This window comes from Canis lupus, chromosome 1 (genome assembly GCF_048164855.1).
Source record: "Canis lupus baileyi chromosome 1, mCanLup2.hap1, whole genome shotgun sequence".
Taxonomy (NCBI): domain Eukaryota; kingdom Metazoa; phylum Chordata; class Mammalia; order Carnivora; family Canidae; genus Canis; species Canis lupus.
This window is the reverse complement of record NC_132838.1, coordinates 114,570,812-114,597,229: the sequence shown is the minus strand read 5'-3', so window position 1 is coordinate 114,597,229 and position 26,418 is coordinate 114,570,812. Positions and strand designations below refer to the sequence as shown.

Here is a 26,418-nt window from a genome sequence, read left to right as displayed (position 1 = left end):
GGCAGCCTTCCGGCGACGTGAGGCTGAAGCTGAAACCGAGAGACCGCAGAGCAGGGAAAGGAAAACCTGTGATACCAACACGTCTCCGAGCATCAGACAGACCAACAAATCTCAGTATGTTTCCTGTTAACTTGCAACCCAGAGCATCCTTATTTGGAGTTTGTGTTTGTGCGTGAGTGTGCGCATGTGCATGTGTAAATGTTCTCCCAAAAATACTGGTGAGTTTCTGAGAGCTCTGATCACGGCCTGTTTTAACTAGTGCTTTTTTGGCCTCTTGCCTATTCCTGAGCCCCTGGGTGGGTATTCTCTGCGACAGCTCTCTTTCCCCACCTCGTGCTGCAGACCTCTGGGGAGCCCAGGCCCCGGTCCTCTGATTGATGGGTGACTCCGAGATGTTGCTGTCCAAAGATGTCCAAAGGCACCCCCAACTCCCCAACACTATGACACGACATCAAACGCTTGTGTCTCCAACCCTCGGGGGCTTGGGCCTTGCTGCATCCTTTCAGGTACCCGCCCAATCATCCCTGTCCTTTCTACATCTCTGGGCCAGTTTTCCACCCTTGACCAACCAATCTCAAAGTCATGACTTATTTCTTCCCAGGACATCATATCCCAAGAAGGAGAGCACGCTACAGAGATTTTTAAGTCGCACCAACACGAACCTTTTTATGTAAAGAGCCACGTGTTTTCCTTGAAAGAATGGTAAAGGGCACCTGGGGGGCTCAGTCGTTAAACCTCAGACTCTTGATCTCAGCTCAGGTCTTGATCTCAGGATTGTGAGTTCAAACCCTGCGTTGGGCTCCATGCTGGGTGTGGAGCCTGGAAAGAAAGAAAGAAAGAAAGAGAGAGAGAAAGAAAGAGAAAGAAAGAGAGAAAGTTAAAATGACTTTGGTTTTCCCTTTAGAGTAGGGATACAAAGTTACCTCTTAAACAAAATTAAGTCTAAATTGATCTAAAGAAAAATATTTGATAAATAATGGTTACAGTAGACCCTCAACATGGCTAAAATACTCAAGTGGTACATGGGCAGGTGAGGTTTGGGAAACACGGCCTCAGAGAAACTAGCTTTTTCCAGGTGATAGACCCAGATTGTATGGTTTGGGCATGAGAGTCACCTTTCATTTCTCTTGGGTCTTCTCTTTATATGCATGGGTGCCCAGCACCCAGATGGCCAAAGTGAGGGTTGGTGGTTGTCACCAAGCGGCTGTACCTTTGTTAGAAGACCAGAGAGATTCTATCTCTGATAATTTAAAGCTGAAACTTCTAGGAGACTTCTGCTGAAATAGCACCTGTAGGTAATGCCCACATCCATGTTTCTTGATGCCCATGGAGGGTTGCGGGCGGGAGCTAAGGAGTATTGGATTAAGCTGCAGAATGGGAAAGATGTGGGCTCATTTCCAGACCTTACCACTTCCTAAATATGTGATAGCGACAAACTACCCAATCTCCCTGACCTCAGTTTCCTCATCTGTAAAATAGAAATGACTAATAGTGAAAACTACTTTCTATTCTGTGGGAACTAGGAGGCACCTGGGTGGCTCTGTCGGTTGAGCAGCGGATCTCTGGTTTCGGTTCAGGTCATGATCTCAGGGTCATGGGCTCCATGAGTCTGCCTGAGATTCCCTCCCTCTCCCTCTGCCCCTCCCCCTGCTCACGCACATGCTCTCTTTCTTAAATAAATAAATAAAATCTTAAAAAAAAAAGAAGATGCTTTGAGTGCTTGAAGCTAATTAGCTACAGATGGAACAACAAATTTAATGACCCCCTGAGGAAAGAATCAGACAAATTGGAATGTGGGACCTTATAAAGAACAGCTATTCTGGACTTGAAAAAGCCAGTATCATAGAAATAAAAGTATGGACATATGGGAGACTATTCCAAACTAAAAGGGACTAAAGGCATGTGACAATCAAATGGCTCCCAAGAATTTTTTTTTCAAATTTTTATTTATTTTTTATTCATGAGAGACACACAGAGAGAGGAAGAGACACAGGCAGAGGGAGAAGCAGGCTCCTCACAGGAAGCCTGATGTGGGACTTGATCCTGGACCACAGGATCACGCCCTGAGCCAAAGGCAGATGTTCAACCACTGAGCCACCCAGGCGCCCCAAGAATGACCTGATTCTTATCTGATATGTACCTGAGTATTTAGGATGAATGGTCATCATGTCTACAGCTTACTCCCAAACGATTCAGAAAAAAATAAGGACAAGGCAAACATAGCAAATCATTTACAGTTATTAAATCTGGACAGAGGTAATAGGTGGGGTTTATTATACTACTCTAACCACTTTTCTGTAGGTTTGAAACTTTTTAGTAAAAAAGAGGTTTTGGCAAACACAACACTCACAATGACAGAGGATTCCACTGACCAAAGGCAGGGCTGGAGCCCCCCAGGGGGGTTCGGGAGACATAGAGGTTCCACTCGATGCTCAAAGTTACTGAAGATGGAGATAGAGTGTCCCTGAGCCCGTGGACGTGTCGCTCACCCCACAACCAAGCCCTTCTTCCTGGCTTAGAGGGCCCCAGTTTTATTCAGGTACAAGATCTGTGGGAAGAATGATGGGAGCACTTTGGGGGAGTTTATCCTGCTCAAAAGAACCTGTGAGACTACCTACACCTCCTAGAGTTGGGAGGTCTGTGATTGAGAGAGGGCGTGATGAGGGGGATTCAGCATAATGCACTGGTCTATTTCTTGCCCTGGTCGCTGGTTATGTGAGTGTTTGCACTATGATAATTAATTTATGCCGTATGTTTATATAATTTTTGGGGTGTATATAACTGTGTGTGTGTGTGTATAAATGTTTTCTTTCTTCTTTGTGGCAGAAGTTGAGTGAAGATATAATCATGCAAGAAGCACTGGAGGCCGTCTTAGGACAATGCAGTGACAAGTCCCAAGATGGCTGCCAACATGTTGAAGATGATGGAGGAGAAAAGTGGACAGAGACGTCCCTTGCTGCCATCACTGAGCCACTACACTAACCCAGGTGTTATATGTCTCCTGGTTATGAGGAGGAATGAATGTCCTTATCTCCAAAGCCTCTTGGGATTGGGTTTCCTTTGACTATATCCCAAAGCACGTTGGGTATTGTGTTGGAGTCTCCAAGACCACCCTTGGATTTAGTAATTCACTAGAAGCACTCACTAGACCCAGAAGGTGTAATGCTCCCAGCTATGGTTTTATTACAGTGAAAGGGAAAGTGTTCATGGGGAGAAAACACAGAGGAAACCAGGCGCGAGCTTACAAAAGTCCCCTCCCAGGGGAGCTACACAGGACGCACTTAGCATTGTCCTCCAGCAATGATGGGTGACAACATGTGCAAAGTGTTGTCCACTAAGGATGCTTACTTGTGCCGAGGAGTCCAGGGTTTTTTTGTCATTTTTTTTTGAGTCCACAGTTTTTATTGGGGGTCAGCTATGGGGGCACACGGTCTTTGAAGACTGACCGAGTCCTGAGGCTCCAGAGGGAAGGACGTGTTCAACTGCAAATTACACTGTCCACACAAACTATCCAGACAAACAGGTACAGTGTGGTTTAAGACCTCAAGTGTGCAAAACACTCTTATTAGAACATTCAAAGAGCTCGATTGTCAGGTGTCCGCCAAGGGCCAATCACAAAAATAGGAGCTTCTTGGGAGTGCACCTCGGCCTGCGGCATTAACTGTTTTCTGCATAAGTATAATCATCATCCTCATTCTTTTGAGTAAATGGAGGTCCAGAGGGGTTAAGAAATGTGCTCAAAGCCACCCTAACAAATACCGGAGCTCTTAAGTGTTTGGCATGATGGCTTCAAGGGTCCCCTTTCAAGTTGGCTGTGCTTCTGGGGCCCACTCTCCAGACCAAAGGAAACATGAACGTGGGCTGGATTTGACCCAAAGCCTGCATCCTTGGGATGCCTGGAGATGCCACTGAAATACTTACAAAGGAGTAAAAGGGGGTGAATCCTCAAAGGTAAAGGAAAGGAAGTTAGAGGAAGTTAGAGGAGTTAGAGGAAGATCCCTACACAAAGGGGTAGAAATGTCAATGCATTTCCCAAAGAAGTTGGAACTCAACTTGTTTCAGGAGCAGTTGATTCTGGGACAGGAAGAGGGGCCCAGAAACTGCAGGAGGCACCCACACGGGAGGGCCCAGGGGGGCCTGGGGATAAGTGGAAGGGGAGCCAGAATCTGCTTAATTGGGAGGAGCTATTTTGTCAAGCAATACTTTTGGAATTGTAGTTATTTTCTCTTTCTTTCTTTCTTTCTTTCTTTCTTTCTTTCTTTCTTTCTTTCTTTCTTTCTTTTTTGGAGGCTCCACACCCAACATGGGGCTTGAACTCACGAACCTGAGATCAAGAGTCACATGCTCTTTCGACTGAGCCAACCAGGTGGCCCCTGGGATTGTGGTTGAGAATCATTTCTGGAGTGGCTACCTCTCCCCAAGGGGGTGTTTGGGAAACTGGGGGAAGGTTTTTGTCGCAAGGGTTAGGGGAGCCACCGGTACTTCCTGGACAGGGGACCAGGGCACCAGGATGCCAGATGTCCCATGAGGCTTCCCACAGTGCCCCAGATGGAAAGTCCAACACCACATCCCGTGAGGTGCTGGTGGGGGTAAACAACCTGTTTATAATTACCCAAGTCCAGCACTGAGCTCCACTTACTCATAAACAAAGTTATAAATTTTCCGAGACTGCAAATACCGGTTGTAACAAGGGAAGTTTTTTCATTGTTCACCATTGGGTTCTTTGTATCGCCAGTACAATGTGCTGTGTCTGTCTTGTTTGTGGTAGTCCAGAGAGCATTCAGGAAGATTCTGCCCCTAGCACACACCCCCAACCCCATCATTATGTCTTGCAGCTTAATCAGGCCCGAGTCTTTCATTATTGTATTACAAATTACTTTCCTCTTATTCTTTCTTTATATTACAATGAGGGCATTATCTTGATTTGAAAAAATGTGTTTGTATGTGGGTAGGTTATATTATCCATAAATTTTATTTCAGGGTAGTAAAAGGAACATTTAAAAATATTATAACATTAGTTTATGGTGATAAAAATCAGAACAGCAGTTACCCTGGGGAGTGGGTGGTGGGTGGTGAGAGGTTTGACTGTGAAGAGGCACAAAGGAACTTTCTGGAACGATGAAAATGTTCTTTACCTTGATTGCGGTGGTAAACAATTGCCCAAAATCATCAAACTGCACACACAAAGTGGGCTTGTTGCAGTGTAATTGTAATGTAAATTATACCTCCCTGAAGTTGAATAAAACATACATTTTTAAATATCTGTGCAGAAAAATTTTTAAATATATATTTGTTACAGAAAGGAGGCATTGGATCTGCTAAGGCCTTGAAATGAAAGATTAAGTGGATTTGCATGGGAATCCGAAAACAAAAACGAAACCGTAGCAAACAGACCATTGGAGCCGATGCTACTTTGCAAATCTTGCACAAGTTATACAAAACTTTCAACTAAATAATAAATATGCATGAGACGCGGTGGCTCAGTGGTTGGGCGTCTGCCTTCAGCTCAGGGCATGATCCCTGGTCCAGGATTGAGTCCTGCATTGGGCTCCCTGAGGGGAGCCTGCTTCTCCCTCTGCCTCTCTCTGTGTGTCTCTCATGAATAAATAAAATAAAATAAAATAAAATAAAATAAAATAAAATAAAATAAAATAAAATAAAAATAACATAACATAACATAACATAAAATAAAATAAAATAAATAATAAATGTGCAGATGTGTGTGCATGCTGGGTTATGATGTGGATACATTTCTGATTCTGCACTGTAGTCGAAAAATTTCAAAAACCACACTCTAAAATAGGAATTGCCAGATGTTCGGGGAGCCTGGGTGGCTCAGTCGGTTAGGCATCTGCCTACAGCTCAGGTCATGATCTCAGGGTCCTGAGATCGAGCCCTGAGCTGCTCCCTGCTCAGTTCCCTCCCTCTTCCTTTGCCCGCAGCTCCTCCTACTCACTGTCTCTCTCTCTCTGTCATCAAATAAATTAAAAAAAAAAAAAAGGAACTGCGAGACTTTCAAAGTGATCATTCAAGTTTCGCCACAATCCGGACTCAAGGTAAAGTTTTCGCTGACAGTGGTGGAAGTCTCCTCTCATCGTTTCCTTGATAATTTTTGATTCTTTTACAGCAACCTCATCAGATGTGATTAGATCACCCTGGCTTTACCTGAGAAGCTTGCCAGTCAGGAGCTTGTGTTTGCAAGAAGATTGGATGTAGTAGCATTTCTTCTAGAAACGGAAATCACAGGGAAGGGAGAGAGAGGGGGGTGGGGTAAGAAATCCAAATCTTTGAGATTTGGAAATCTCAAAATCCACATTAAGAAATCCAAAATCCAAATTAATATCTAAATTTGATCAATCTAGAATTAACGCTCACAAAATGAGAAAGGTGTAAATTGTATCACCCACAAAGAGCTGATTTTTCTGCTACGTATATAGATTTCCCACAAATCAGTAAGAAATGGAACAATCCCGTAGGGAAAAAAGGTACACAGAGCCTATGAACAGATAGTTCCTAGAAAAAGAAACTGAAATAGCTCTTAAATATATAAGAAGGTGTAAAATGTGATTTGAAGTAAAATAAATGCACGGTAAAATAACCCTGAGGGGCGCCTGGCTGGCTCAGTCAGAAGGGCATGTGGCTCTTGATATTGAGGTTGTGAGTTCGAGCCCCACATTGAGTGTAGAAATTGCTTAAATAAACAAACTTAAAAATAGTAACAGGGGCACCTGGATGGCTCAGTGGTTGAGCGTCTGCCTTCTGCTCAGGGCATGATCCCCAGGTCCCAGGATTGAGTCCTGCATCTGGTTCTCCGCAGAGAACCTGCTTCTCCCTCTGCCTATGTCTCTCCCCCCTCTCTCTCATGAATAAATAAATAAAATCTTAAAAAAAAAAGTAACAGTGAGATACCATTTTTTTTAAAGCAGGCTCCCTGCTGGCACAAGACTTGAACTCATGACCCTGAGATCAAGACCTGAACTCAGATCAAAACTGTATTGCCTAACTGACTGAGCCACACAGGAGCCCCACCATTTTTTTAATAAAGCAAGTTGGTAAAGCACAAAAAGACTGGCAATGCCTTGTATTGGGCAAGACCCCCAGGGAAAGGTCACACATTGCTGGTGGGAGTGTCAACTCGTACAACCTCTATGGCGGACAGTTTGTGACATTTGTCAGATTTAGAAATGCACCTACTCTCTAACCCAGAAATTTGTGTGTGGGGGAACAGCACAGGCACAGAGTACAAAAAGATGTATATACAAGGTTCTTCATGGCAGTACTGCTTGAAATAGCCGAAGATAGGGGACAATCTAAATATCCCTCAGAGGGGATTGTTGAACTAAGTCATGGTCCTCCCAACATAGCATAATGTGCGGCCGTGACAAAAGGATCCTTCAATCATAGTCACCAGTGACCTCCACATTGCTACATTCAAAGTTTAATTACTTCAATATCCTTGGTCCACCGGGAGTATTTAACTTGGCTAAGGGTTCCATCCTTCCTTTGTCCTCTGGCTTCCAGAACACCATGTCTGTTGACTATTCCTTCTCAGTCTTTCAAGGCTGGGTCCTTAGTCCTTATCTCTTCCCATTGGTGTTCCTAGCCAGTTTTAAATGCCATTAATATGCTGTTGGTTCCCAAATGTCTCTCTCTGGCCCAATCTCGTCTTGAACTCTAGACCCCTTATCCAACTGCCTGTTTGACACCTCCATTTTGATGACTAAGGGTTATCTCCATATGAACACACAGAAAACCAAATTCCTGATTTCCTGGTCTGTATCTTCTCTGTCTTCCCTATCTCATCAAAAGGCAACTCATCCTTGCAGTTGCTCAAGGCAAAGTCTTGGAGTTGTCCTTGATTCTTCTGTTTCTCTCTCATCCTCTTTCCCACGTGACGTCAATTTCTGTTAGTTCTACCTTCAAAAATCTACCCAAAACATGTTCACCTCTCACCACTCCCATGCTACCCCCATATTTGGTCTGGTCCACCCTCATCTCCAGCCTGGACCATCTCATTGGTCCCGCTGCTTCTACGCCCCCTCCTGGTGTCCACCAGAATTGATTAAAATAGACCCTAGGATCTCTCACTGTGAAATTTCAGAGCTCTGGGGACACAATGTTTTACTAAGCTTAGGAAAGGGAAGGTCATCAACTGCCGTCACCAATAGCAAAAACAAAGGATCAAGAGACAGAATGGTTTTAAACATCTCAAGCACAATACCGATTTTTCCTTGCCTTATGATGGGGTCACGTCCTGATGAACTTATTGTAAGTTGAAAGTACTGTAAAGTCAAACGTGCATTTAATACACCCAATCTGCTGAACATCATTGCTTGGCCGAGCCAACGTTAAACATGCTCAGAACACTTATGTTATCCTACAGTTGGATAAAACATCTATTTTACAATCAAGTGTTGAACATTTCCTGTTATTTACTTATTTATAATTTTTTAAATATTTTATTTATTCATGAGAGACAGAGAGAGAGAGAGAGAGAGAGAGAGAGGCAGAGACACAGAGGGAGAAGCAGGCTCCATGCAGGGAGTCCAAGGCAGGACTCAATCCCGGGTCTCCAGGACCACGCCCTGGGCTGAAGGCAGCGCTAAACCACTGAGCCACCTGGGCTGCCCAACTTATTTATAATTTAATTTATGTTTTAAAATAAACTCTACTCCCAACATGGGGTTTGAACTCAACACTCCAAGATCAAGAGCCACTTGCTTTACTGAGACAGCCAGGCACCCCGCATGTAATTTATTGCATGCTGTACTAAAAGTGAGAAACAGAATGGTTGTAAGTGTACCTGTTGTTTACCCTCATGATCACAGGGCTGATCACAATTGCAGTTTGCTGCCAATTCCCAGCATCCTGAGAGGGTAACATACTGCATATCACTAGCCTGGGAACAGATAAAAAAGTTAAAGATTTGAAATGTAGTTTCTACTGAACGGGCATTGCTTTTGCACTTTTGTAAAGTCAAAAAATTGTGAGTTGAATCATTGTAAATTGGGACTGTCTATACTGCCAACCAGAGGACAAAGGAGCGATGCTTTCAAATGCCTGAAGGAAACTACTTTCTGTTCCTGAATTCTATAGCCAGCGAAACTATCAATTAAGCAAGAGGGGAAGTTGAAGACATTTTCTGAATGACAGGCTTTTAAAAATTCACCTCCTGAGGAACCTTCCTCAAAAAGCTAGAGGATGTGCTCCACCAAAAATGAAAGCATCACTAAAAAAGAGGAAAAGGGGCACCCTTTGCTCAGTGGTTGAGCATCTGCCTTCAGCTTAGGGCATGACCTGGGGTCCTGGGATCGAGTTCCACATCAGGCTCCCTGCAGGAAGCCTGCTTCTCCCTCTGCCTATGTCTCTGCTTCTCTCTGTGTCTGTTATGAATAAATAAATACATACAATCTTAATAAAATAAAATAAAAAAATAAAATAAAATAAAGGAAGAATGGGGATCCAAGACACAAGTGCCCCTCACAGGAGAGAAGTGAGGGGAACCCTAAGGATGATACAAGCCCCAGCATGGCAGCTGGGTATCAAGATTAGAGATCAACCAGCAGGTCCAAGCAGGACCATGTGACTCAAGGGACACTCATGTTGAGGACTGTCATCCCCAACATGCCAGCTGCCACTGTACTGTTTTGTTTTGTTTTGATTTGATTTTTAACCTGAGGAGAAAATGGCTGGCAGATGTGAGCCACATTCTTGTCTGTATTTGACTTGTCTTGGCCATGACCCAGGCCCTGCTCTCCCTCCAGTGGCTGCTGGATCCCCCCAAGGGGCTCATTTCTCCCCCAGTAAATGTGCTGCTTGGCTCTCACTCATGAGAGCTGTGGAAAGCTGGGGGTTTTCTCAAAAGTGGAAAATGCAGGGCTGACCACATTCCTGCTGGCTGTGCGGGACGCATCCCACATAACAGCCCTGACAGTTAAGTTCATTTATGGTTAGCCTTGTGCTTTCTAGCATTCATTCAGGCCCTCCTCCATGGAACTCTCCAGAAGGGGTTTGTGTAGAATCTCAAGGAAGCTGACACCAGATTGTGACCTGGATATGGTCCAGCTCATCCTCTTCCAAGGACTTCCACTCAAGAGTGGCTGGTCTGCTCTTTCTTTCCACAGGTGGATGGCTCTTTCTCTTCACCCTTTTTTCACCCCTGCAAAAAGTTTTCTTCTATCTACTTGGGCCAGAGCTACATACTGGCTGCAGGGGGAAGCTCAGGCATGAGCCCTGGCACCAGGGGGATGGATGCCAGACAGGCCCCTCAAAGGCCCCTGGGCTCCTGAGTTTCCTAGTCAAGTTGCCTTCTCATCATTTTTTAAAAACTCAACCATAATAGTGGATAAATAGATATTATTATATACTAGGATCCCAGTTACCATGAGAAAGGTGTTTGTGCTATGACAAGAAAAACCCAGAGTTTGTAGTCTAGCTGATAATACTGTACTGACGTAAATTTCTTAGTTTTTTTTTTTTTTTTTTTCGTACCACGGTTTTATAAGATGCTAACGTTAGAGGAAACTGGGCAAGAGGCATACTGGAGCACTCTGTACTACTTTTGCAACTTTTCTGTCAATCTAAAATGATTATAAATTAAAAGTCTAAAAAGAAATGTCACAAGGTACCTGGTTGGCTCAGGCCCACAGAGCATGAGACTCTTGATCTTGGTGTTGTGAGTTCAAGCCCCACGTTGGTGCTAGAGCTTACTTTAAGAAAAATAAACGGATAAATAAATTTAAAAAATAAAAATAAATGCCAAGCATCATGATGTTGGAGGAATCTTGCATAGGTGATAAACTATAATAAAGAAAAGAAAAGGAAAAATTAACACAGAGGCCATGGTAATGTTTACAGGGGACTTGGGTGCTAAGGCAATGAAAATTATCTGGTTCCTTACCCAGGTAATGGGTTTGCAGGCTTTTTTCTTCCTTTCTTTCTTTCTTTCTTTCTTTCTTTCTTTCTTTCTTTCTTTCTTTCTTTCTTTTTTTAAAGATTTTATTTATTTATTTGACAGAGAGAGCACAAGCAGGAGGAGTGGCAGGTGGAGGGAGAGGGAGAAGCAGGCTCCCTGCTGAGCAAGGAGCCTGATGCAGAGCTTGATCCCAGGTCCCCAGGGGTCACGACCCAAGCCCAAGGCAGACGCTCAACCGACTGAGCCACCCAGGCACTCCAAGATTTTATTTATTTGAGAGATCGAGAGAGAGAATGAGAGCACAAGTAGGGGTGTTGGGGCAGCAGGAGAGGGAAAAGCAGGCTCCCTGTGACTGGGGCTCAATCCGAGGACCCCAGGATCACGATCTGAGCTGAAGGCAGACGTTAGCCAGCTGAGCTTTCCAGGAACCCTGAGTTTACAGGCTTTTAAACTGTTATTCTTGGGGATCCCTGGGTGGCTCAGCGGTTTAGCGCCTGCCTTTGGCCCGGGGCATGATCCTGGAGTCCCGGGATCGAGTCCTACATCGGGCTCCCGGCACGGAGCCTGCTTCTCCCTCCTCCTGTGTCTCTGCCTCTCTCTCTCTCTATGTCTATCATGAATGAATGAATGAATAAATAAATAAATAAATCTTAAAAAAATAAACTGTTATTCTTTAAGCTGCGCGTAAGGGTTTTATACTCTGTGCCATGTTGTATGAAACAAAATACAACGTTTAGGGAGCGTCCCACACAGTGCTGAGGGTAATCTACTACCACCAATGACTCCCAGCCTGAGTGAACACACATCATAGGTGTTCAGTTCTGTGTTCTCAGGGAAAATCCCCTCCTCCCAAAACAAGACCAATCCCCTACAGGCTATTCTACTCAATAAGCATGTGTTTCACCATTTTGTTAGTTCCCTCTCACTGCACAACCACCTTTCTCGTGGTAACCATGCTCGGACATGTCATACTATCTATTTTTAAGATGTCGTGGATCCCAAATGCAAGCTAACCTTGTTCAGCGGTGTTTTTTCATTGTTCTTGGATTTCAACCTCAACTTCTAAATCACTGTTCAGCAATCGACTCTGATGTTTGAGGAAAAACAGGACGTCTGCGTGCTGGCTTGCCCAGAAGCAGGAACTTTATGCTTGGCTTTCCTCATCTGTGAAGTAGGTATAATAAAATCCCTATCTCTCAGCCTTGTTAGGATGTGTAAAGCACATCGAATGACGGCCTAGCACTCACTAAGTATGGAAATGTTCTTTTTTTTTTTTTTAAAGACATATAAAGAATTTTTTAAAAGGCAATTTTTGGGGCACTTGGGTGGCTCAGTCGGTTAGGTGTCAGCCTCAGCTCAGGTCATGATCCCAGGGTCCTGGGATAGAGCCCCGCATTGAGCTCCCTGCTTCTCCCTCTCCACCTCTTGTACCCTCTGGTGCATGTTCTCTCTCTCTCTCTCTTTCTCATAAATAAATAAATAAATAAATAAATAAATAAATAAAATACATTTACAAAAAGGTAATTTTATATGACATCTTTTTAAAACTCTTACATATTGATTTTAAAGTCAATCCTCTCCTACCCCTCCCAACATGACTCCAATGGAAAATGTAGCCAAACAATGGTACAATAAATAGTTGGGCAGATAAATGTGATGAAAGTTCACATTTGTTGAGGGTTTACTCTGTCCCAGGCCCCAACTCTGGATCTAATGGAACCATTCCTCCTACCCCGTGATTGGACAGTGTTGGGAGATGCCGATGGACTCGAGGCCTGAAATCCAGTGTGTGATGGCTGATGTCTCCGGGCACAGGGATGAAATGAAGATGATGGAGCCCGATGGTGAAGGCCCCAGGGACAGGAGGCCCTGGAAATGAATCTCAGCTCTTCTGCTTACTAATGGGGTGATCTCAGGTAAGTGAGTTCACTTCTCTGGGCCTCAGTTTCCATTCTAGAATGTGAGGATAATAAGGGGGGGTGTGGACTCGACACGATCACGCTCATGACACCTGACACATAGTGAGCACCGAACTGGCTCAGGCCATGATTATAAGGATGAAGCCTCAGGTAGGCGGGAGACTGAGTGTTCAGAGGGGTTGCCCTGGGCCTGTCACGGGAAGCTTCCATCTCCAAGAGGGCGAGTCACCCTTCCTTCCTACCATAATTTGAGGCAGAGTGGCATCTCCCAGGAGGTGAGCTGTGTCCTGATCACACCCCTCACCTCTGGTGGCTCACAGGTCCCCTGACACATGACATCATAGGCAGAATGAAATAATGGAGCACAGAGGTTGGGATGAAAGGAAATTGTCTCTGCTTATCTCTTCCTCCCAATTTCAAATTCTTGGACCTAGCGCTTTTGGATTCCTCTTTTTTTTTTTTTAAGATTTTATTTATTTATTCATGAGAGATGAAGAGACGCAGAGACATAGGCAGAGGGGAAGCAGCCTCCTCACAAGGATCCCAATGTGGGACTTGATCTCAGGACCCTGGGATCACGCCCTGAACCAAAGGCAGATGCTCAACCACTGAGCCACCCGGGTGTCCCTTTTGGGTTCCTCTTGAAGCAGCAAGGCCCCAGGGGATGGGCAACGGTCATGGTTACCCCCAGTGAGGAAGTAAAGAGTGATCCCAATAGTGATTGGGATTCATGTATGCAATCGTTTATCAAATCTTTATTGTACACCTACCATGTGCCAGACAGACCAAGTCCTTGCCTTCTTGAAGCTAATGATCTCGTGGGAAAGTTAGACAATAGACGTAACATAGAGGTAAATATTCTAGTCTGATGCAAGGTGATGAGTGCTGTGTGAAAACACTGGGCAGGGTGTACCCTGGGCAGGGTCGGCAAACTGCCACCTGCAGATCAGATCTAGCCCGTCACTTTTTGCACAGTTCCCAAGCTAAGAATGCTTTTTACTTCTTTTAATGGTTGCAAAAAGGAAATCGACAGATTTTTTGTGGCCCATAAAATTTGCATGAGATTCACATGTCAGTGTCCATAAATAAAGTTTTATTAGAACACTGGCACGCTCATCGGGTTGCATATTGTTGATGGCTGTTTTTGTGTTATAGCCACAGAGTTGAGTCGCTGTGGCAGAGACCATATGGTCTGCAAAGCCTAAACTATTTACTACCTTGCTCTTTACAGAAACAGTTCGCGGATCCCCGGCTTCGGGGCTTGGGAATGGTATGTGAAGGTGGATTGCTATTTTATGTTAGAAAGTCAAAGGGAGGGACGCCTGGGTGGCTCAGTGGTTGAGGGTCTGCATTTGGCTCAGGGCGTGATCCTGGTGTCCCAGGATCGAGTCCCACATTGGGCTCCCTGCATGGATCCTGCTTCTCCCTCTGCCTGTGTCTCAGCCTCTCTCTGTGTGTCTCTCATGAATAAATAAATAAAATCTTAAAAAAAAAAAAAAAGGAAAGAAAGTCAAGGAGAGCCTCACTGACAGAGGGACATTTGGTCAAAGCCTAAAGGAAAGAGGGAGGGAGGTACGCTGGCGTCAAGGAAGAGTGTTTCGGGGAGAGGGAACAGCCAGTGCAAAGACCCTGAGGTAAGAGTGTGTCTGGTGTTCAAGGAACAACGCGGAAGCTCCTGTGTCTGGAATAGAGTGAGCAAGGGCGTGATGGTGAGAGAGGAGGACAGAATGGTGACGGGGCAGGTCGTGTGGGGTGGGCCACAGGAGGGCTCCGGGCAGTTAACAAGCTCCCCCTGGTTGTACGTGGGGAAGACTGTGGGGTCAGGTTGGGCACAGGGAGACCAGGGAGGGGGCTGCTGAGACAGTCCGGGAAGGGAACAATGGGCAGATGCTGGGGAAGGGAGAGAAGTGGGCAGATAAATTTGAGGGTGGAGGTGACAGTATTTCTCAATAGATAATACCCTAATTGGGGAAAGTCTCTCCTAACAGTGTCCACATCCTAGGCCTTCCAATCAGACACAGCAGGGTTTTACTTCTAACTTGATGTACCCGCTGTGTGGTCTTAGGTAAGTGGCTCGATCTCACTAAGCCTCAGTTTCTCCATCTGTTAATGGGGTTAATAATCGGGGTCCAGTATCAATGAGATCATTCACCTAAAGCATTCGTAATAGTGGGACGCCTGGGTGACTCAGCGGTTGAGCATCTGCCTACAGCTCAGGTTGTGATCCCAGGGTCCTGGGATCGAGTCCCGCATCGGGCTCCCCGTGGGGAGCCTGCTTCTCCCCCTGCCTGTGTCTCTGCCTCTCTTTGTGTGTCTCTCATGAATAAATAAATAAATAAATAAATAAATAAATAAATAAATAAAATCTTAAAAAAATAATAAAGCATTCATAACGATGCCTGGCCCATGAGGAGGGCTCCGTGCAAGGCAGCTAAGATAATGAGGAGCATTCCCCAGGGGGGACCTCCGGATCTGTCTGCCCAGGTCACTGTCCCTGAGCTCTGTCCTACCTTCTCAGAAGGAATCTGCCCATTTACTGCTGACCTCTGCTGGATCCCATACTCCTCCCCTGCTCTCACCTCGCCAAGTCAATGACCCAAAGTCCACACAGTGAGACGCTAAGCCCTGCTGAGCCTCGGTTTCCTTAGCAGTAAAACGGGCCTCCTAAAGTCTGCATTACAGATGGTGAGGGCCATGAAACAAAGCATTCCATATACACGGTGCCTGGCCCACACCAAGTGCTCAGGAAACAATCGCTGCTCTGTTTCTCCAACTACCATCACCCACAACAGCTACAGGGATCTCTTCAAATATTTCCCCCAACACTTTATTATGAAAAATTTCAAACACACAGGAGAATGGCAAGAAGCTTACACCAGTTTCCACCGCCCAGACTCTACCATTAACATTTTACTGTTCTTGCTTCATCACACATCTATGGCTTCTTCTGTCCAGCTATCAGCCCATCTTATTTTCTTAGGATGAATTTCTAAATCCCAAAATATTTCTGTTAAGATCTTTGAGGACTCAGCTGGCACCAAGCACCGTTTTCATCATCGTTCTTAGTTCATTATTTGCACTCACTCAGTTCTCACAGCAAACCCTCTTAAAACATGTCAGGTATGCGGTAGAGTGTGTTATCCCCATTTTACAGATGACGAATTTGAGGTATGGAGAGGCAAATGCTACTGAATGCTGGGACTGGGTTTGAACCCAGACTATCTGGCTCCAGAGCCCTGACTTTTATTCATTCGTGACGTCTTGCTTCTCCTCAGTATGGGTGAAATATGCTACCCACTGGAATATCATGCAGCCAGTATAAAAGAATGTTTAGGAGAGTCCAGTAAAAATCATATAGGACTATGGCATAGTCATGATTCAACCCAGATCCAGTGGCGAAGAAAAAAATGCTCCAAGGAGGGGCATCCACTGTCACCAGTGGTAGCTTAGGGGTAAATGGACACTGAGTGATTAAATAAAATCGTTTGTTACTCATTGTTACTACTATTAATTGAGCTCTTTCTTTGCACCCCACCCTGTATTAAAGGCTTTACATGCTGTATCTTTCCGAGCACTTGTGAGGCAGGCACTACTATACCCATTTTAGAGATTAGGAGCTGAGACTCTGAAGGGCAGGACTTGCCAAGGTTACTCGGTCAATAAGCAGCAGAGCCAGGGTTCAAATCCAGATTTACCAGTTCCCAGAGCTGGGAAACCTTTCTGGCTCTCTCTAAGTTCTTAGTTTTCAGTAATAAGATGATTTACTTCCATAATGGAAAAGTACTCTTCTAAAAAGAAGTCTCCTTAAAAAAGTTAACTCATTTATCCTTATTTTATTAGCCACCTGTACTATTTTAATAAAAATTTTTAAAGATTTATTTATTTATTCATGAGAGACACAGACTGAGAGAGAGAGGCAGAGACATAAGCAGAGGGAGAAGCAGGCTCCTCAATGGGAGCCTGATGTGGGACTCATCCCGGATCCTGGGATCACGACCTGAGCCAAAGGCAGGCGCTCAACTGCTGAGCCACCCAGGTGTCCCCTGTTTTAATAAAACTAAAAGCCCTACCTCACCCCACACACAAAAATCAGTTCCTGGTAGACCATCAACCTGAATGGAATGCAAGATGATAACATTTTTGGAAAACAGCATAAGAGAATGTAACATGTCTTGGAGCTATGGAAATAGCTAGTTTCTTAAATAAGACATAAAAGTAGCTATTCATAGGAAAAGATCAAGGAATTGAACTGCACCAAAGTGAAGACCTTCTGTTTATTAAAATATGCCATTAAGGGAATGAAAAGGCAAGCTATATAGTAGGAGATCTTCATAATACAACCAACTAACCAATGGCTTGTGTCCTGAGTATATAAAGAACAAATCCATTTAAAAATGGACAACCAGGGCACCAGAAAGGCTCAGTTGGTTAATCGACCAACTCTTGATTTCGGCTCAGATCATGATCTCAGGGTTGTAAGATGGAGCCCTGTATTGGGCTCCACGCTCAGTGGGGAGACTGCTTGAGATTCTCTCTCTCCCTCTGCCCCTATCCCTGTTTGCATGCACCTGTGAGCTCCCTCCCTCTCAAAAAAAAAAAAAAAAAAAAAAGACCATTTGAAAAAAAATGGACAATGCAATAGAAAATTGGGCAAGATGGGGTGCCTGGGTGGCTCAGTCAGTTGAGTGTCAGATTTCTGATTTCTGCTCAAGTCATGATCTCAGGGTTGTGAGATCGAGCCCCACATAAGGTTCTGTGCTCAGTGGGGAGTCTGCTTGAGATTCTCTCTCTTTCTGCCCCTCCTCCTGTTCATACTCATGCACCCATGTGCACTCTCTCTCTCTAAAATAAATCTTAAAAAAAAAAAAAAGAAAATTGGGCAAGACACTTGAACAAGCACACCATCATAAAGGATATTCAAAAGGCCAATATGCAAACAAGAAGATGTTCAATGCAAATGCAAATTAAAATGCAAATGCAAATCAAAACTACAATGAGCTACCACTAAACGTCCACCAGAATAGCTCAAAACAAAATGCCTGACAACACCAAGTGTTGATGAGGATGCAGAATAATGGAAATTCTCCAACATAGAGGGAGAAGAAAACATTACAACCACTTTGGAAAACTCTTTGGTCGTAGCTACTAAAAATAAACATATATGTCCTATGATCCAGCCATTCTATTCCTGGGTTCTTATCCGAGGGAAATGTGTAATAAGTTGACCCTTGAACAATTCAGGGTTTAGGGCACTGATCCCCCCGCCCATGCAGTCAAAACTCTGAGTATAACTTTTGACTCTCCCGAAAGGTAACTATGAATAGTCTACTCTTGACTAAAAGTCCTACGAATAACAAATAGTCAATTCACACATATTTTGTATGTAAGATGAACTAGATTCTGTATTCTTATGATAAAGCAAGCGAGAGAAACAAAATGTGATTAAGCAAATCACCAGGAAGAGAAAATATGGTTACAATGCTGTACTGTAAAAAGTCTACATATAAGTGGACCCGTGCAGTTCAAACCTGTGTTGTCCAAGGGTCAACTGTATTGTCCAAGGGTCAACTGTATATGTCCCTTGAACATATATATATGTTGTGAACATACTAGACCAAAATGTGCACTATATGTAGCACATATGTATATAGCAATACTGTTTGTCAGAGCAAAACATGGAAACAACTTAATTTCCATCCATAGTCGGTATATAAACATATCAAGGTATTGTGGTGTCTTCACACGATGGAATACGACTCTACAATGAGAAGGCATGGATTGCGCTCATACACTCAACCTGGGTGAATTTCACAATCATAATGTTGAGTGAAAGAAGCCAACACAAGAGTCCTTTTTTTTTTTTTTTCCAACACAAGAGTTCTTACTGTATAATGTTATTCACATCATGGGGAAAATAGGCACAATGAAACTGTCTACAAGAAGGCATACTTAGGCAGTATAAATTAGGTAAAAGTCACTATGGTGGGTACCTGCATGTGGAGAGAGAAAGTAGTCCCTGGGCAGGGGTGGGAAGGAGCTCATGGAAAGCTGGTAGGATTTGTTTCTTCATCTGGGTGGTGGTTACACAGGTATGTTCCCTTTGTCATAATTTGTTAAGTGGACTATTTATGTTTCAGATTCTTTCTGTACGTATGTCATATTTCACAATAAAGAAGGTTCAAATAATTTAAAAATGATTTGGAAAAGTGACTTCATCGCACCCTTATCTTACAACCGAGCAGCTCAGGTGTCTAAGGCATAATAATAATTGGAAGGGATGCTCACGGCACTTGTTTTGCACTAGGCACTGTTTTAAGTTGTTGATATCTGTTACCTTATTTAATCTTTTTTTTAAAAGATTTTATTTATTTATTCATGATAGACACACACACATACGCACACACAGAGAGGCAGAGACACAGGCAGAGGGAGAAGCAGGCTCCATGCAGGGAGCCCGATGTGGGACTCGATCCCGGGACTCCAGGATCACGCCCTGGGCCAAAAGCAGGTGCTAAACCGCTGAGCCACCCAGGGATCCCCCTATTTAATCTTTTTTTAAAAGATTTTTATTTATTTATTAGAGAAAGTGTGTGAGAGAGAGAGCATGAGGAGGCAGGAGGGGTAGAGGGAGAGGGAGAAACAGACTCCCCACTGAGCACAGAGCCTGACTCAGGACTTGATCCCAGGACCCTGAGATCATGACCTGAGCTGAAGGCAGACACTTAACCGACTGAGCCACCCAGGCCCTCTACTTTATTCCATCTTCACAACGACACTATGAGATTGTTACTGTTATTACTGACATTTAACAGAAGGGGAAACTGAGGAACTGTGGTGTTCAGTAACTGCTTAAGTTAGTCAATGCTCGAGCTAGATCTAATCTCAGGCCATCGGGCCCCAGAGCAGATACTCTGTTCACTACCACAAGGTTCTCCACTCTGAGGAGAAGAAATAAGAGAAGTGGAAGGATATTTCTCAAAACACAAAGCTGTCTGGAAAGAGGAACTGGAAATAGTTCACGGGAGGTCCTGAGAGTAGGAGAGGGCTGAGGTCTGAGCAGGAGTCGGGGAGGGGCCGCACGAGGGCTGTGAGTCCTCGTCCACCACGTCAAGGACCAACAGGTGCAAATGTGGTGAGACTTTTCATGGGAGCTGAGGGATGGGATTCAGGGGCATATGCATTTGGATGAGAAAACCAACGACCTCCTTGCTTTTCTTGCCCTTTTCTTTGCCCTCGGCAGTCCTCAGAATGTGGTCGGTCTGAAAATCCCCAAGACCTTTTTTAGGGCGTTAATGAGGTCAAACTATTTGCGTTATAATACTAAGACGTGTTTGTCTTTTTCACTCTCCAAAGGTGGCCTGACCCGTGGTGACATCATTGATGGGCTGGCTAATGGAATGTACGCATGTGGATTCGTGTGTTTTAAAAACTTCTCACTTTAATTTTCTTTCCTTTTAAGATTTTGTTTATTCATTCATGAAAAACAGAGACAGAGACATAGGCAGAGGGAGACGCAGGCTCCCTGCAGGGAGTCGGATGTGGGATTCGATCCCGGGACCCCAGGATCCCGCTCTGAACCAAAGGCAGATGCTCAACCACTGAGCCACCCAGGCGTCCCTCATTTTAATTTTCTCACATGATAAATATCAATGGATAGAACCCATTACACAAAACCTCTTTGGAGTCCTCCAATATTTTTAAGAGGGTACCATTTAAGAACGGGCTGCTGGGACGGAAATGTACCTTGTCCTTCTGTCCTATTTGCAGACTTGCAGCTCTGCCACAGGAAGAAATCAGGGGCCCCCGGGGGGCTCAGTCGGTTAGGCGTCTGACTCTTGATTTCAGCTCAGGTCATGATCTCAGGTTCATGAGATCGAGTGTTGCTTCAGATTCCACCCGTGGAGCCTGCTTAAGATTTTCTTTCCCCCTCTCTGCCCCTCCCCTGCCCTCCCCTCCCCATACCTCCCACAGGAGCGCAGCCTCCCTCTCTCTCACAAAAAGAAAGAAATCCAAGATGTTTTCACATCCCACTGCAGTCACTTCAGCCCTCTCAAGCATCTTCTTTACACCCACTGAAGCTTCTGAGTTACCATCATTTTTTTCAACCTGAGCTAGATCTCAAAGTTTCATGCATTGAGAAAGAAGCACATATCTTACCGCATCACATACTAGTTTTAAAAATATTTTTGGGGGGCGCCTGTCAGAGGAGCGTGTGATCCTTGATCTCAGAGTCATGAGTTCGAGCCCCATGTTGGATGTAGAGAGTACGTTTGAAAAAAAATAAAGATTTTATTTATTTATTCATGAGAGACAGAGAGAGGCACAGAGACATAAGTAGAGGGAGAAGCAGGCGGGGAGCCCGATGCGGGACTCAGTCCCAGGACCCCGAGATCACGCCCTGAGCCAAAAGCAGACGCTCAACCACTGAGCCACCCAGGCGCCCCAAGTGTAGAGAGTACTTAAAAAAATAAACTTAAAAAAATTTCTATATCCATAATTCAGTGGCATTGGTTTCTTTCATGCCGCTGTGAGTTTATTTCATGCCTGTAAAAACATGATTCTGAGGAGGGCTTCAGCAGCGCTCCCTAAGTGTCTCTGGCACAGAAAAAGGTTAAGAGCCTCAGCTCTGGAAGAAAAACAAAACTGAGGGCGAGCTACAATGGGTAGGAGTGGGAGTGAGTTCTTGAGGGTATTTGAGTACGGCTGAAGGAGCTGCTTATTATTACATTTTAAGCTGTCACAGAGACTCTAGAGGGTGGGGAAAAATCCAAACAGCAGGCCCATCTTGAACCCTTCCCAGGCTCAGAGTCAGGCTCGGAAATCTGTGTACCCAACCAGCCGAACTGCTATACTTCGAATTACTAAAAGCCAAGTGGTCGGGTCATTTTATCTGCTGACAGGAAGGGAGAATAATGAAAAACCTGGACACCCCCCCCCAACTTTTCCTGCTGCTGGGGCAACCCCTGAACATATTTTGTGGCAAGCCACTCTCAGCCTTCAAACAGCTCACCAAGGTGTACAGGAAAATTCTCACTGGCTCCCACCTAGACCCCAGGGCAATTTCTGGAGTTCATGCATTAATAATAATTTAGAAAAGAGAAAAAAAAAGCTGATTCTCATCCAGCCCTTACTCTGGGCCAGGCCGCGTTCTCAGCATGAAATTTCATGCCTCATCTGGTTTAATCCTCCCAACAGCCCATAGGGTATGTACTCTTACTACCTTCGTTTTACAGGTGAGGAAGGCCAGGCTCAGCGAGGTTAAGTAACCCGCCTAGGGCGCCCAGCTCAGAAGCAGCAGAAACCAGCCTTTTCGTGGATTTTGATGTCGTGTGTTCAGTGTGCCCCCGAGGGGACTGGGGGTTCTCTGGGGAGAAGCCGAGGGCCAAGCTTGGGGAAGGAGGCAGGAGGAAGGACTTTCGAGGACGGTGAGCGGGCGGGAAGGGATAGGGGAATCCCCTGGGTCGCAGGCCCCAACGCCGACATACCTGGGGACCTCGGGATCTGGCAGGGCAGGGGGTGGGGACCAGTGTCCGTGCCCTGGGGACTCCCGCAGTCGGGGGGTGGGGCGGCTGGGGGACGAGCGCAGCCCTACCTGTCCCGGTGCTCCTCCGGTGGTCAGCCTGGAGGTGGCGGCTGCGGCTTACCAAGCCTTTCTGGGTCCCCCTTCCCACGCCCCACCCCGGGGGGGGGGGTGGGCGGGTGGGCGTGGGGCGCCCAGGACCGGCCGGACCTGTGCGACCCGGGGCCCCGGTTGTCTGGGAGCCTGTCACTTGGGGAAGGCCGGCTCTTCCGGGGCTGGGACAGCTGTGGGCGGCTGGATGCCTCGGTGCCTGCGAACTCATAAATACCGCCGCCGCCCTGGTGGCGGGAGACGCGCGTGCGGGCGGCTGGCGGGCGCCCCGAGGGTGAGCCGGGCCCGGGAGGATTCCCCCAGCCGCTGACGGGCCTGACCCGGGCTGGGCCCCCAGCAGGTCCTGCGGGAGCTGGGGAGCAAACTGGAGCCGGCCAGAAGGGCTGGGGAGAAGGGGACTGGGTAGCAGGTGCAGGGCTGGGGGGCTGGGGGGGTTAGGAGGGATGTTGGGGTCACCTAGGCAGGATGGGATGCCAGGCAGGCGGCAGAGGGCAAGCGTCCGCTCCAGGTAGGATGGAATTCCGGAGGCTCCTGGGGATGGAGTGGAGGACTGAGGTCACTAAGACCAAACACCAAGCCTGGAGGCCAAAATGCAGGGTGTTGAGGTCTGAGAGCCCGGGGCGCTGCTAGGGATGGAGCGACAGGCCCTGGGAGCTGGGGTTGCTGAGAGGAGGCTGGAATGCTGGGGAGGGGGTTGCCAAGGGCAACTTTCTACGCTGAGCCCCCACCCCTCCCCCAAACCTCTCACTGATCAGGGGTGAGCTGCGGTTAGGACCCCTGGGTTCCAGTCCGGCTCCATCACACCCTAGCCGTGCACTGAATCACGGTTGCTCATTTGCCTCCTGGGTGATCCGTGATCCGGTGATCCGGTGGTGATCACGGTGGCCACCACGAGGAGGAATGCTGGGAGGCTCCCAGGAGTTAATGTATGCAAAGTGCTTAGCACACAGCGAGTCTCAGAACACTTGGGGCTTGGTAGTGATCGGATTTTTTTTCTCTCTAGCATCCGGATAACCATCCTCTTGAAGACCTCCTCACCATCCTGCCTCCCTCCCCCGACATTGCCTGATCTGCCACCCTGCGTCTTCCCAGCCCCTTGGTGCTGTTCCTGAGGAATCTGATCTACTGTGGACCCCTCCCCTTCTCCGTCTGCCCTCCCCCCACACTGTCCCCTTAGCATGCGCCCCCTCTGTCCCTGCCGGTCCTGCTGCTGTCTGCTCCTGTTTCTCTCCCTGGGAGTCCAGGGGGCCCCAGAGGCGGCCCCTGAGCAAGTCCACCTGTCCTACCCAGGTAAGTTCTGTGGCCACTTCTGGGAGTTTCCCAGGGAGGCCCAGGGGGTTTGGGGGCTCAAGTATCCCCTTGTGGATTGCTGTAGGAGCCTGGGCTGGTGGCCTGGTCTTCCTGGACTTTGGTTGTGTGCCTCTGTTGAGCGGGGGTCCCCAGCAGCGGCGCAGCTGGCTGTGTGGGAAATGATTCCAGTGTCCAGCCTCTCATAAGCGTCCTCCAAAGGGGACCACTGGTGTCCTTCTCGTTGTGTCACTGTTCCTTGTGTCCCCCCAAAGCTACCTCCTGGTCCTTGATCTAGGGGATCACAGGGCCCTGTGGTGGTCAGGCCTTGGACTCTGGAGCCTCTGGACCCAAACATTTTGGGTTTCAATCCCTGCTTTGCAACTCACCTGCTGTGTGACTGTAGGTGAGTCACTTAACCTCTCTGGCCTCAGCTTCCTCATCGGGACAGTGGGAAATATTAGCATGACCTCATAGTGGGGAGTAAATGAGATATGACCTGTGAAGTGGCAAAATGGGGTGTAGCCATGGTTCTCACACGTTTTTGTCGCAGGGCCCCTTGGCGCGGCTAAAAACGATTGCGAACCTTCAAGAGCGTTAGCTTATGTGAGTTATACCTGTAATATTTGCCGTGTTAGAACCCGAAACTGAGGCACTTAAACATTTTTAAATCGTTTAGAATGAACAGTAATAAAGCCATTCTGTGTTAAGGTAAATGGCATTTTTCATGGAAAATAACGACTGTACCAAAGGGAACAAATTTAATGAGAAGCGTGGCATTGGTTTACATCTTTTTAAGTCTCTTTAATGTCTGGCTTAATAGGAGACACCCAGGTCCCCCCACACACACATCTGCTTCTGCTGCTGTTGTGATATGTTGCTTTGGATGATACATATGAAGGAAATGTGGTCTCACAAGACTTGGGGTTGAAGCACAGAGGAGGATTTTAAAAGGAGTTGCAAATAATTGTGCCTATTCCTTTTCGATACTGCACCGAAGCTGAAGGCACAGCCCTTTCTTTCTGTCTGGCTTTTGAATAATTTCAGCTTGCTATTTTCAAATAATGTTAGATTTATGGAAGAGGTGCAAAGTTAGTGCAGGGTTTCCGTATGCTCCTCACTCAGCTTCCCCTAATGCCAACGTCTTATGTGCCCATGGTCAAAGCTAACAAATGAACCTTGGCGTTATATCACTAACTGAACTCTGGCCTTTGTTCGGGTTTCACCAATTTTTCCACGAATGTCTTTATCTAATCCAGGATCCGATCCACCATCCCACACTGCATCTTGCTGCTGTGTCTCTAGTCTCTTTCGCTCCTCAGTCTTTCCTGGTTTTTTGGGTTTTGGGTTTTGGGGTTTTTTTTGTGCGTGTGTGTGTGTCCTTGACACTCATGAGGAAGATCATTTCTTTTAAAGATTTAATTTATTTGAGAGAGAGAGAAAGAAAAAATAGGGGAGGGGCAGAGGGAGAAGCAAGCTCCCTACAGCGCAGGGAGCCTCACTTAAGACTCGATCCCAGGACCCTGGGATCATGACCTGAGCTGAAATCAAGAGTCGGACGCTCAACCGACCGAGCCACCCAGGTGCCCCAGGAAGATCGTTTCGTAAAGCTTAGCTGCCCTGTAGAATCTGAAACTACTCAAATGAACTGGCTTTGACGCTCATTGACCAACTGACCTTGGACGAGGCACTTTGCCTGGAGGCCTCTGTAAAATGGAAGGACAGTAAACCCATCTCGTGGTGCTGCTGTGAAAATCCAGTGAGATGACAGCTGTCCCCTGTCCGGCCGTCACAGTAACAATAGCAAATAAGCTCTTACTAAATGCCTCAGAGGGATAACTCACTTAGCCTCACACTGGATCTTAAGCTGCCGGTCCTAGAGTTACTCCCATTTTACAGAAGAGTAAACTGAGGCTGATAGAGATAGAAGAGTCTGACACCTGGGTCACACAGTCTGGGATTTGAACCCCGGCTGGCCGGCTTAGCAACCCAGGATATTTGTCTTAAAACTTCAACTTTTACTAATTTTAGATTTCACAGAAAATTTACAGAAATATTACAGAGTTCCCATATCTCCCTCACCCGATTTCTGCTACTGTTACGTTAGCATCTTACATAATTATGGTATGTGTTTGTTTATTTATTTTGAATTATTATTATTATTATTTTTAGAGAGACATAGTGTGCATGGGCGTGCAGGGGAGGTGAGGAGCAGAGGGAGAGAGAGAGAGAGAGAGAGAGAGAGAGAGAGAATCTTAAGCAGGCTCCATGCCCAGCCCAGAGCTGACCCAGAGTTTGATCTCACAACCCCGAGATCACGATCTGAGCCAAAATCAAGAGTTGGATGCTTAACTGGCTGAGCCACCCAGGCACCACAATATGTTTATTTTATTTATTTATTTATTTATTTACCACAATATATTTATTAAAACCAGGAAGTTGGGTGCCTGAGTGGGTCAGTCAGTTAAGTTTATGCCTTTGGCTCAGGTCAGGATCTCAGTGTCTTTGGATTGAGCCTTGAGTCAGGCTCCCTGCTCAGTGGGGAGTCTTCGTCTCACCCTGCCCCTCCCCCCAACTCATTCTCTCTCTCTCTCTCAAATAAATAAATAAAATCTTAAAAAAAAAACAGGAAGTCATTAACATTGGTATAATATACTATTAACTAA

The 26,418-nt window shown here is 46.0% G+C and overlaps 1 protein-coding gene and 1 long non-coding RNA gene across 5 annotated transcripts in view; one reads left to right on the top strand and one right to left on the bottom strand.

Annotated features, from left to right (window-relative positions):
- Positions 1-274: 274 nt before the first annotated feature.
- On the bottom strand, positions 275-23,293 carry LOC140605916 (uncharacterized). 2 transcript variants are annotated; one of them, XR_012008438.1, is made up of 5 exons: positions 22,427-23,293; positions 10,629-10,709; positions 8,804-8,899; positions 6,166-6,227; positions 275-819 (listed from the first exon to the last, which is right to left on the bottom strand). It is a non-coding gene; the product is annotated as an uncharacterized lncRNA (long non-coding RNA). The 2 variants fall into 2 exon arrangements; XR_012008443.1 differs by having other exon boundaries at positions 22,922-23,291.
- ACP7 (acid phosphatase 7, tartrate resistant (putative)) overlaps positions 22,585-26,418 on the top strand; it is a 17,396-nt gene continuing 13,562 nt past the window's right edge. Inside the window, exons 1-2 of one of the 3 annotated variants that reach the window (XM_072778485.1) lie at positions 22,585-22,739; positions 23,469-23,755. In XM_072778485.1, the coding sequence (XP_072634586.1) occupies positions 23,644-23,755 (112 nt within the window). In that variant the 5' untranslated portion in view covers positions 22,585-22,739; positions 23,469-23,643. Of the gene's footprint in view, positions 22,806-23,198; positions 23,392-23,468; positions 23,756-26,418 lie in introns of those variants that run through there. The other 2 variants (XM_072778495.1, XM_072778506.1) reach the window with 2 other exon arrangements.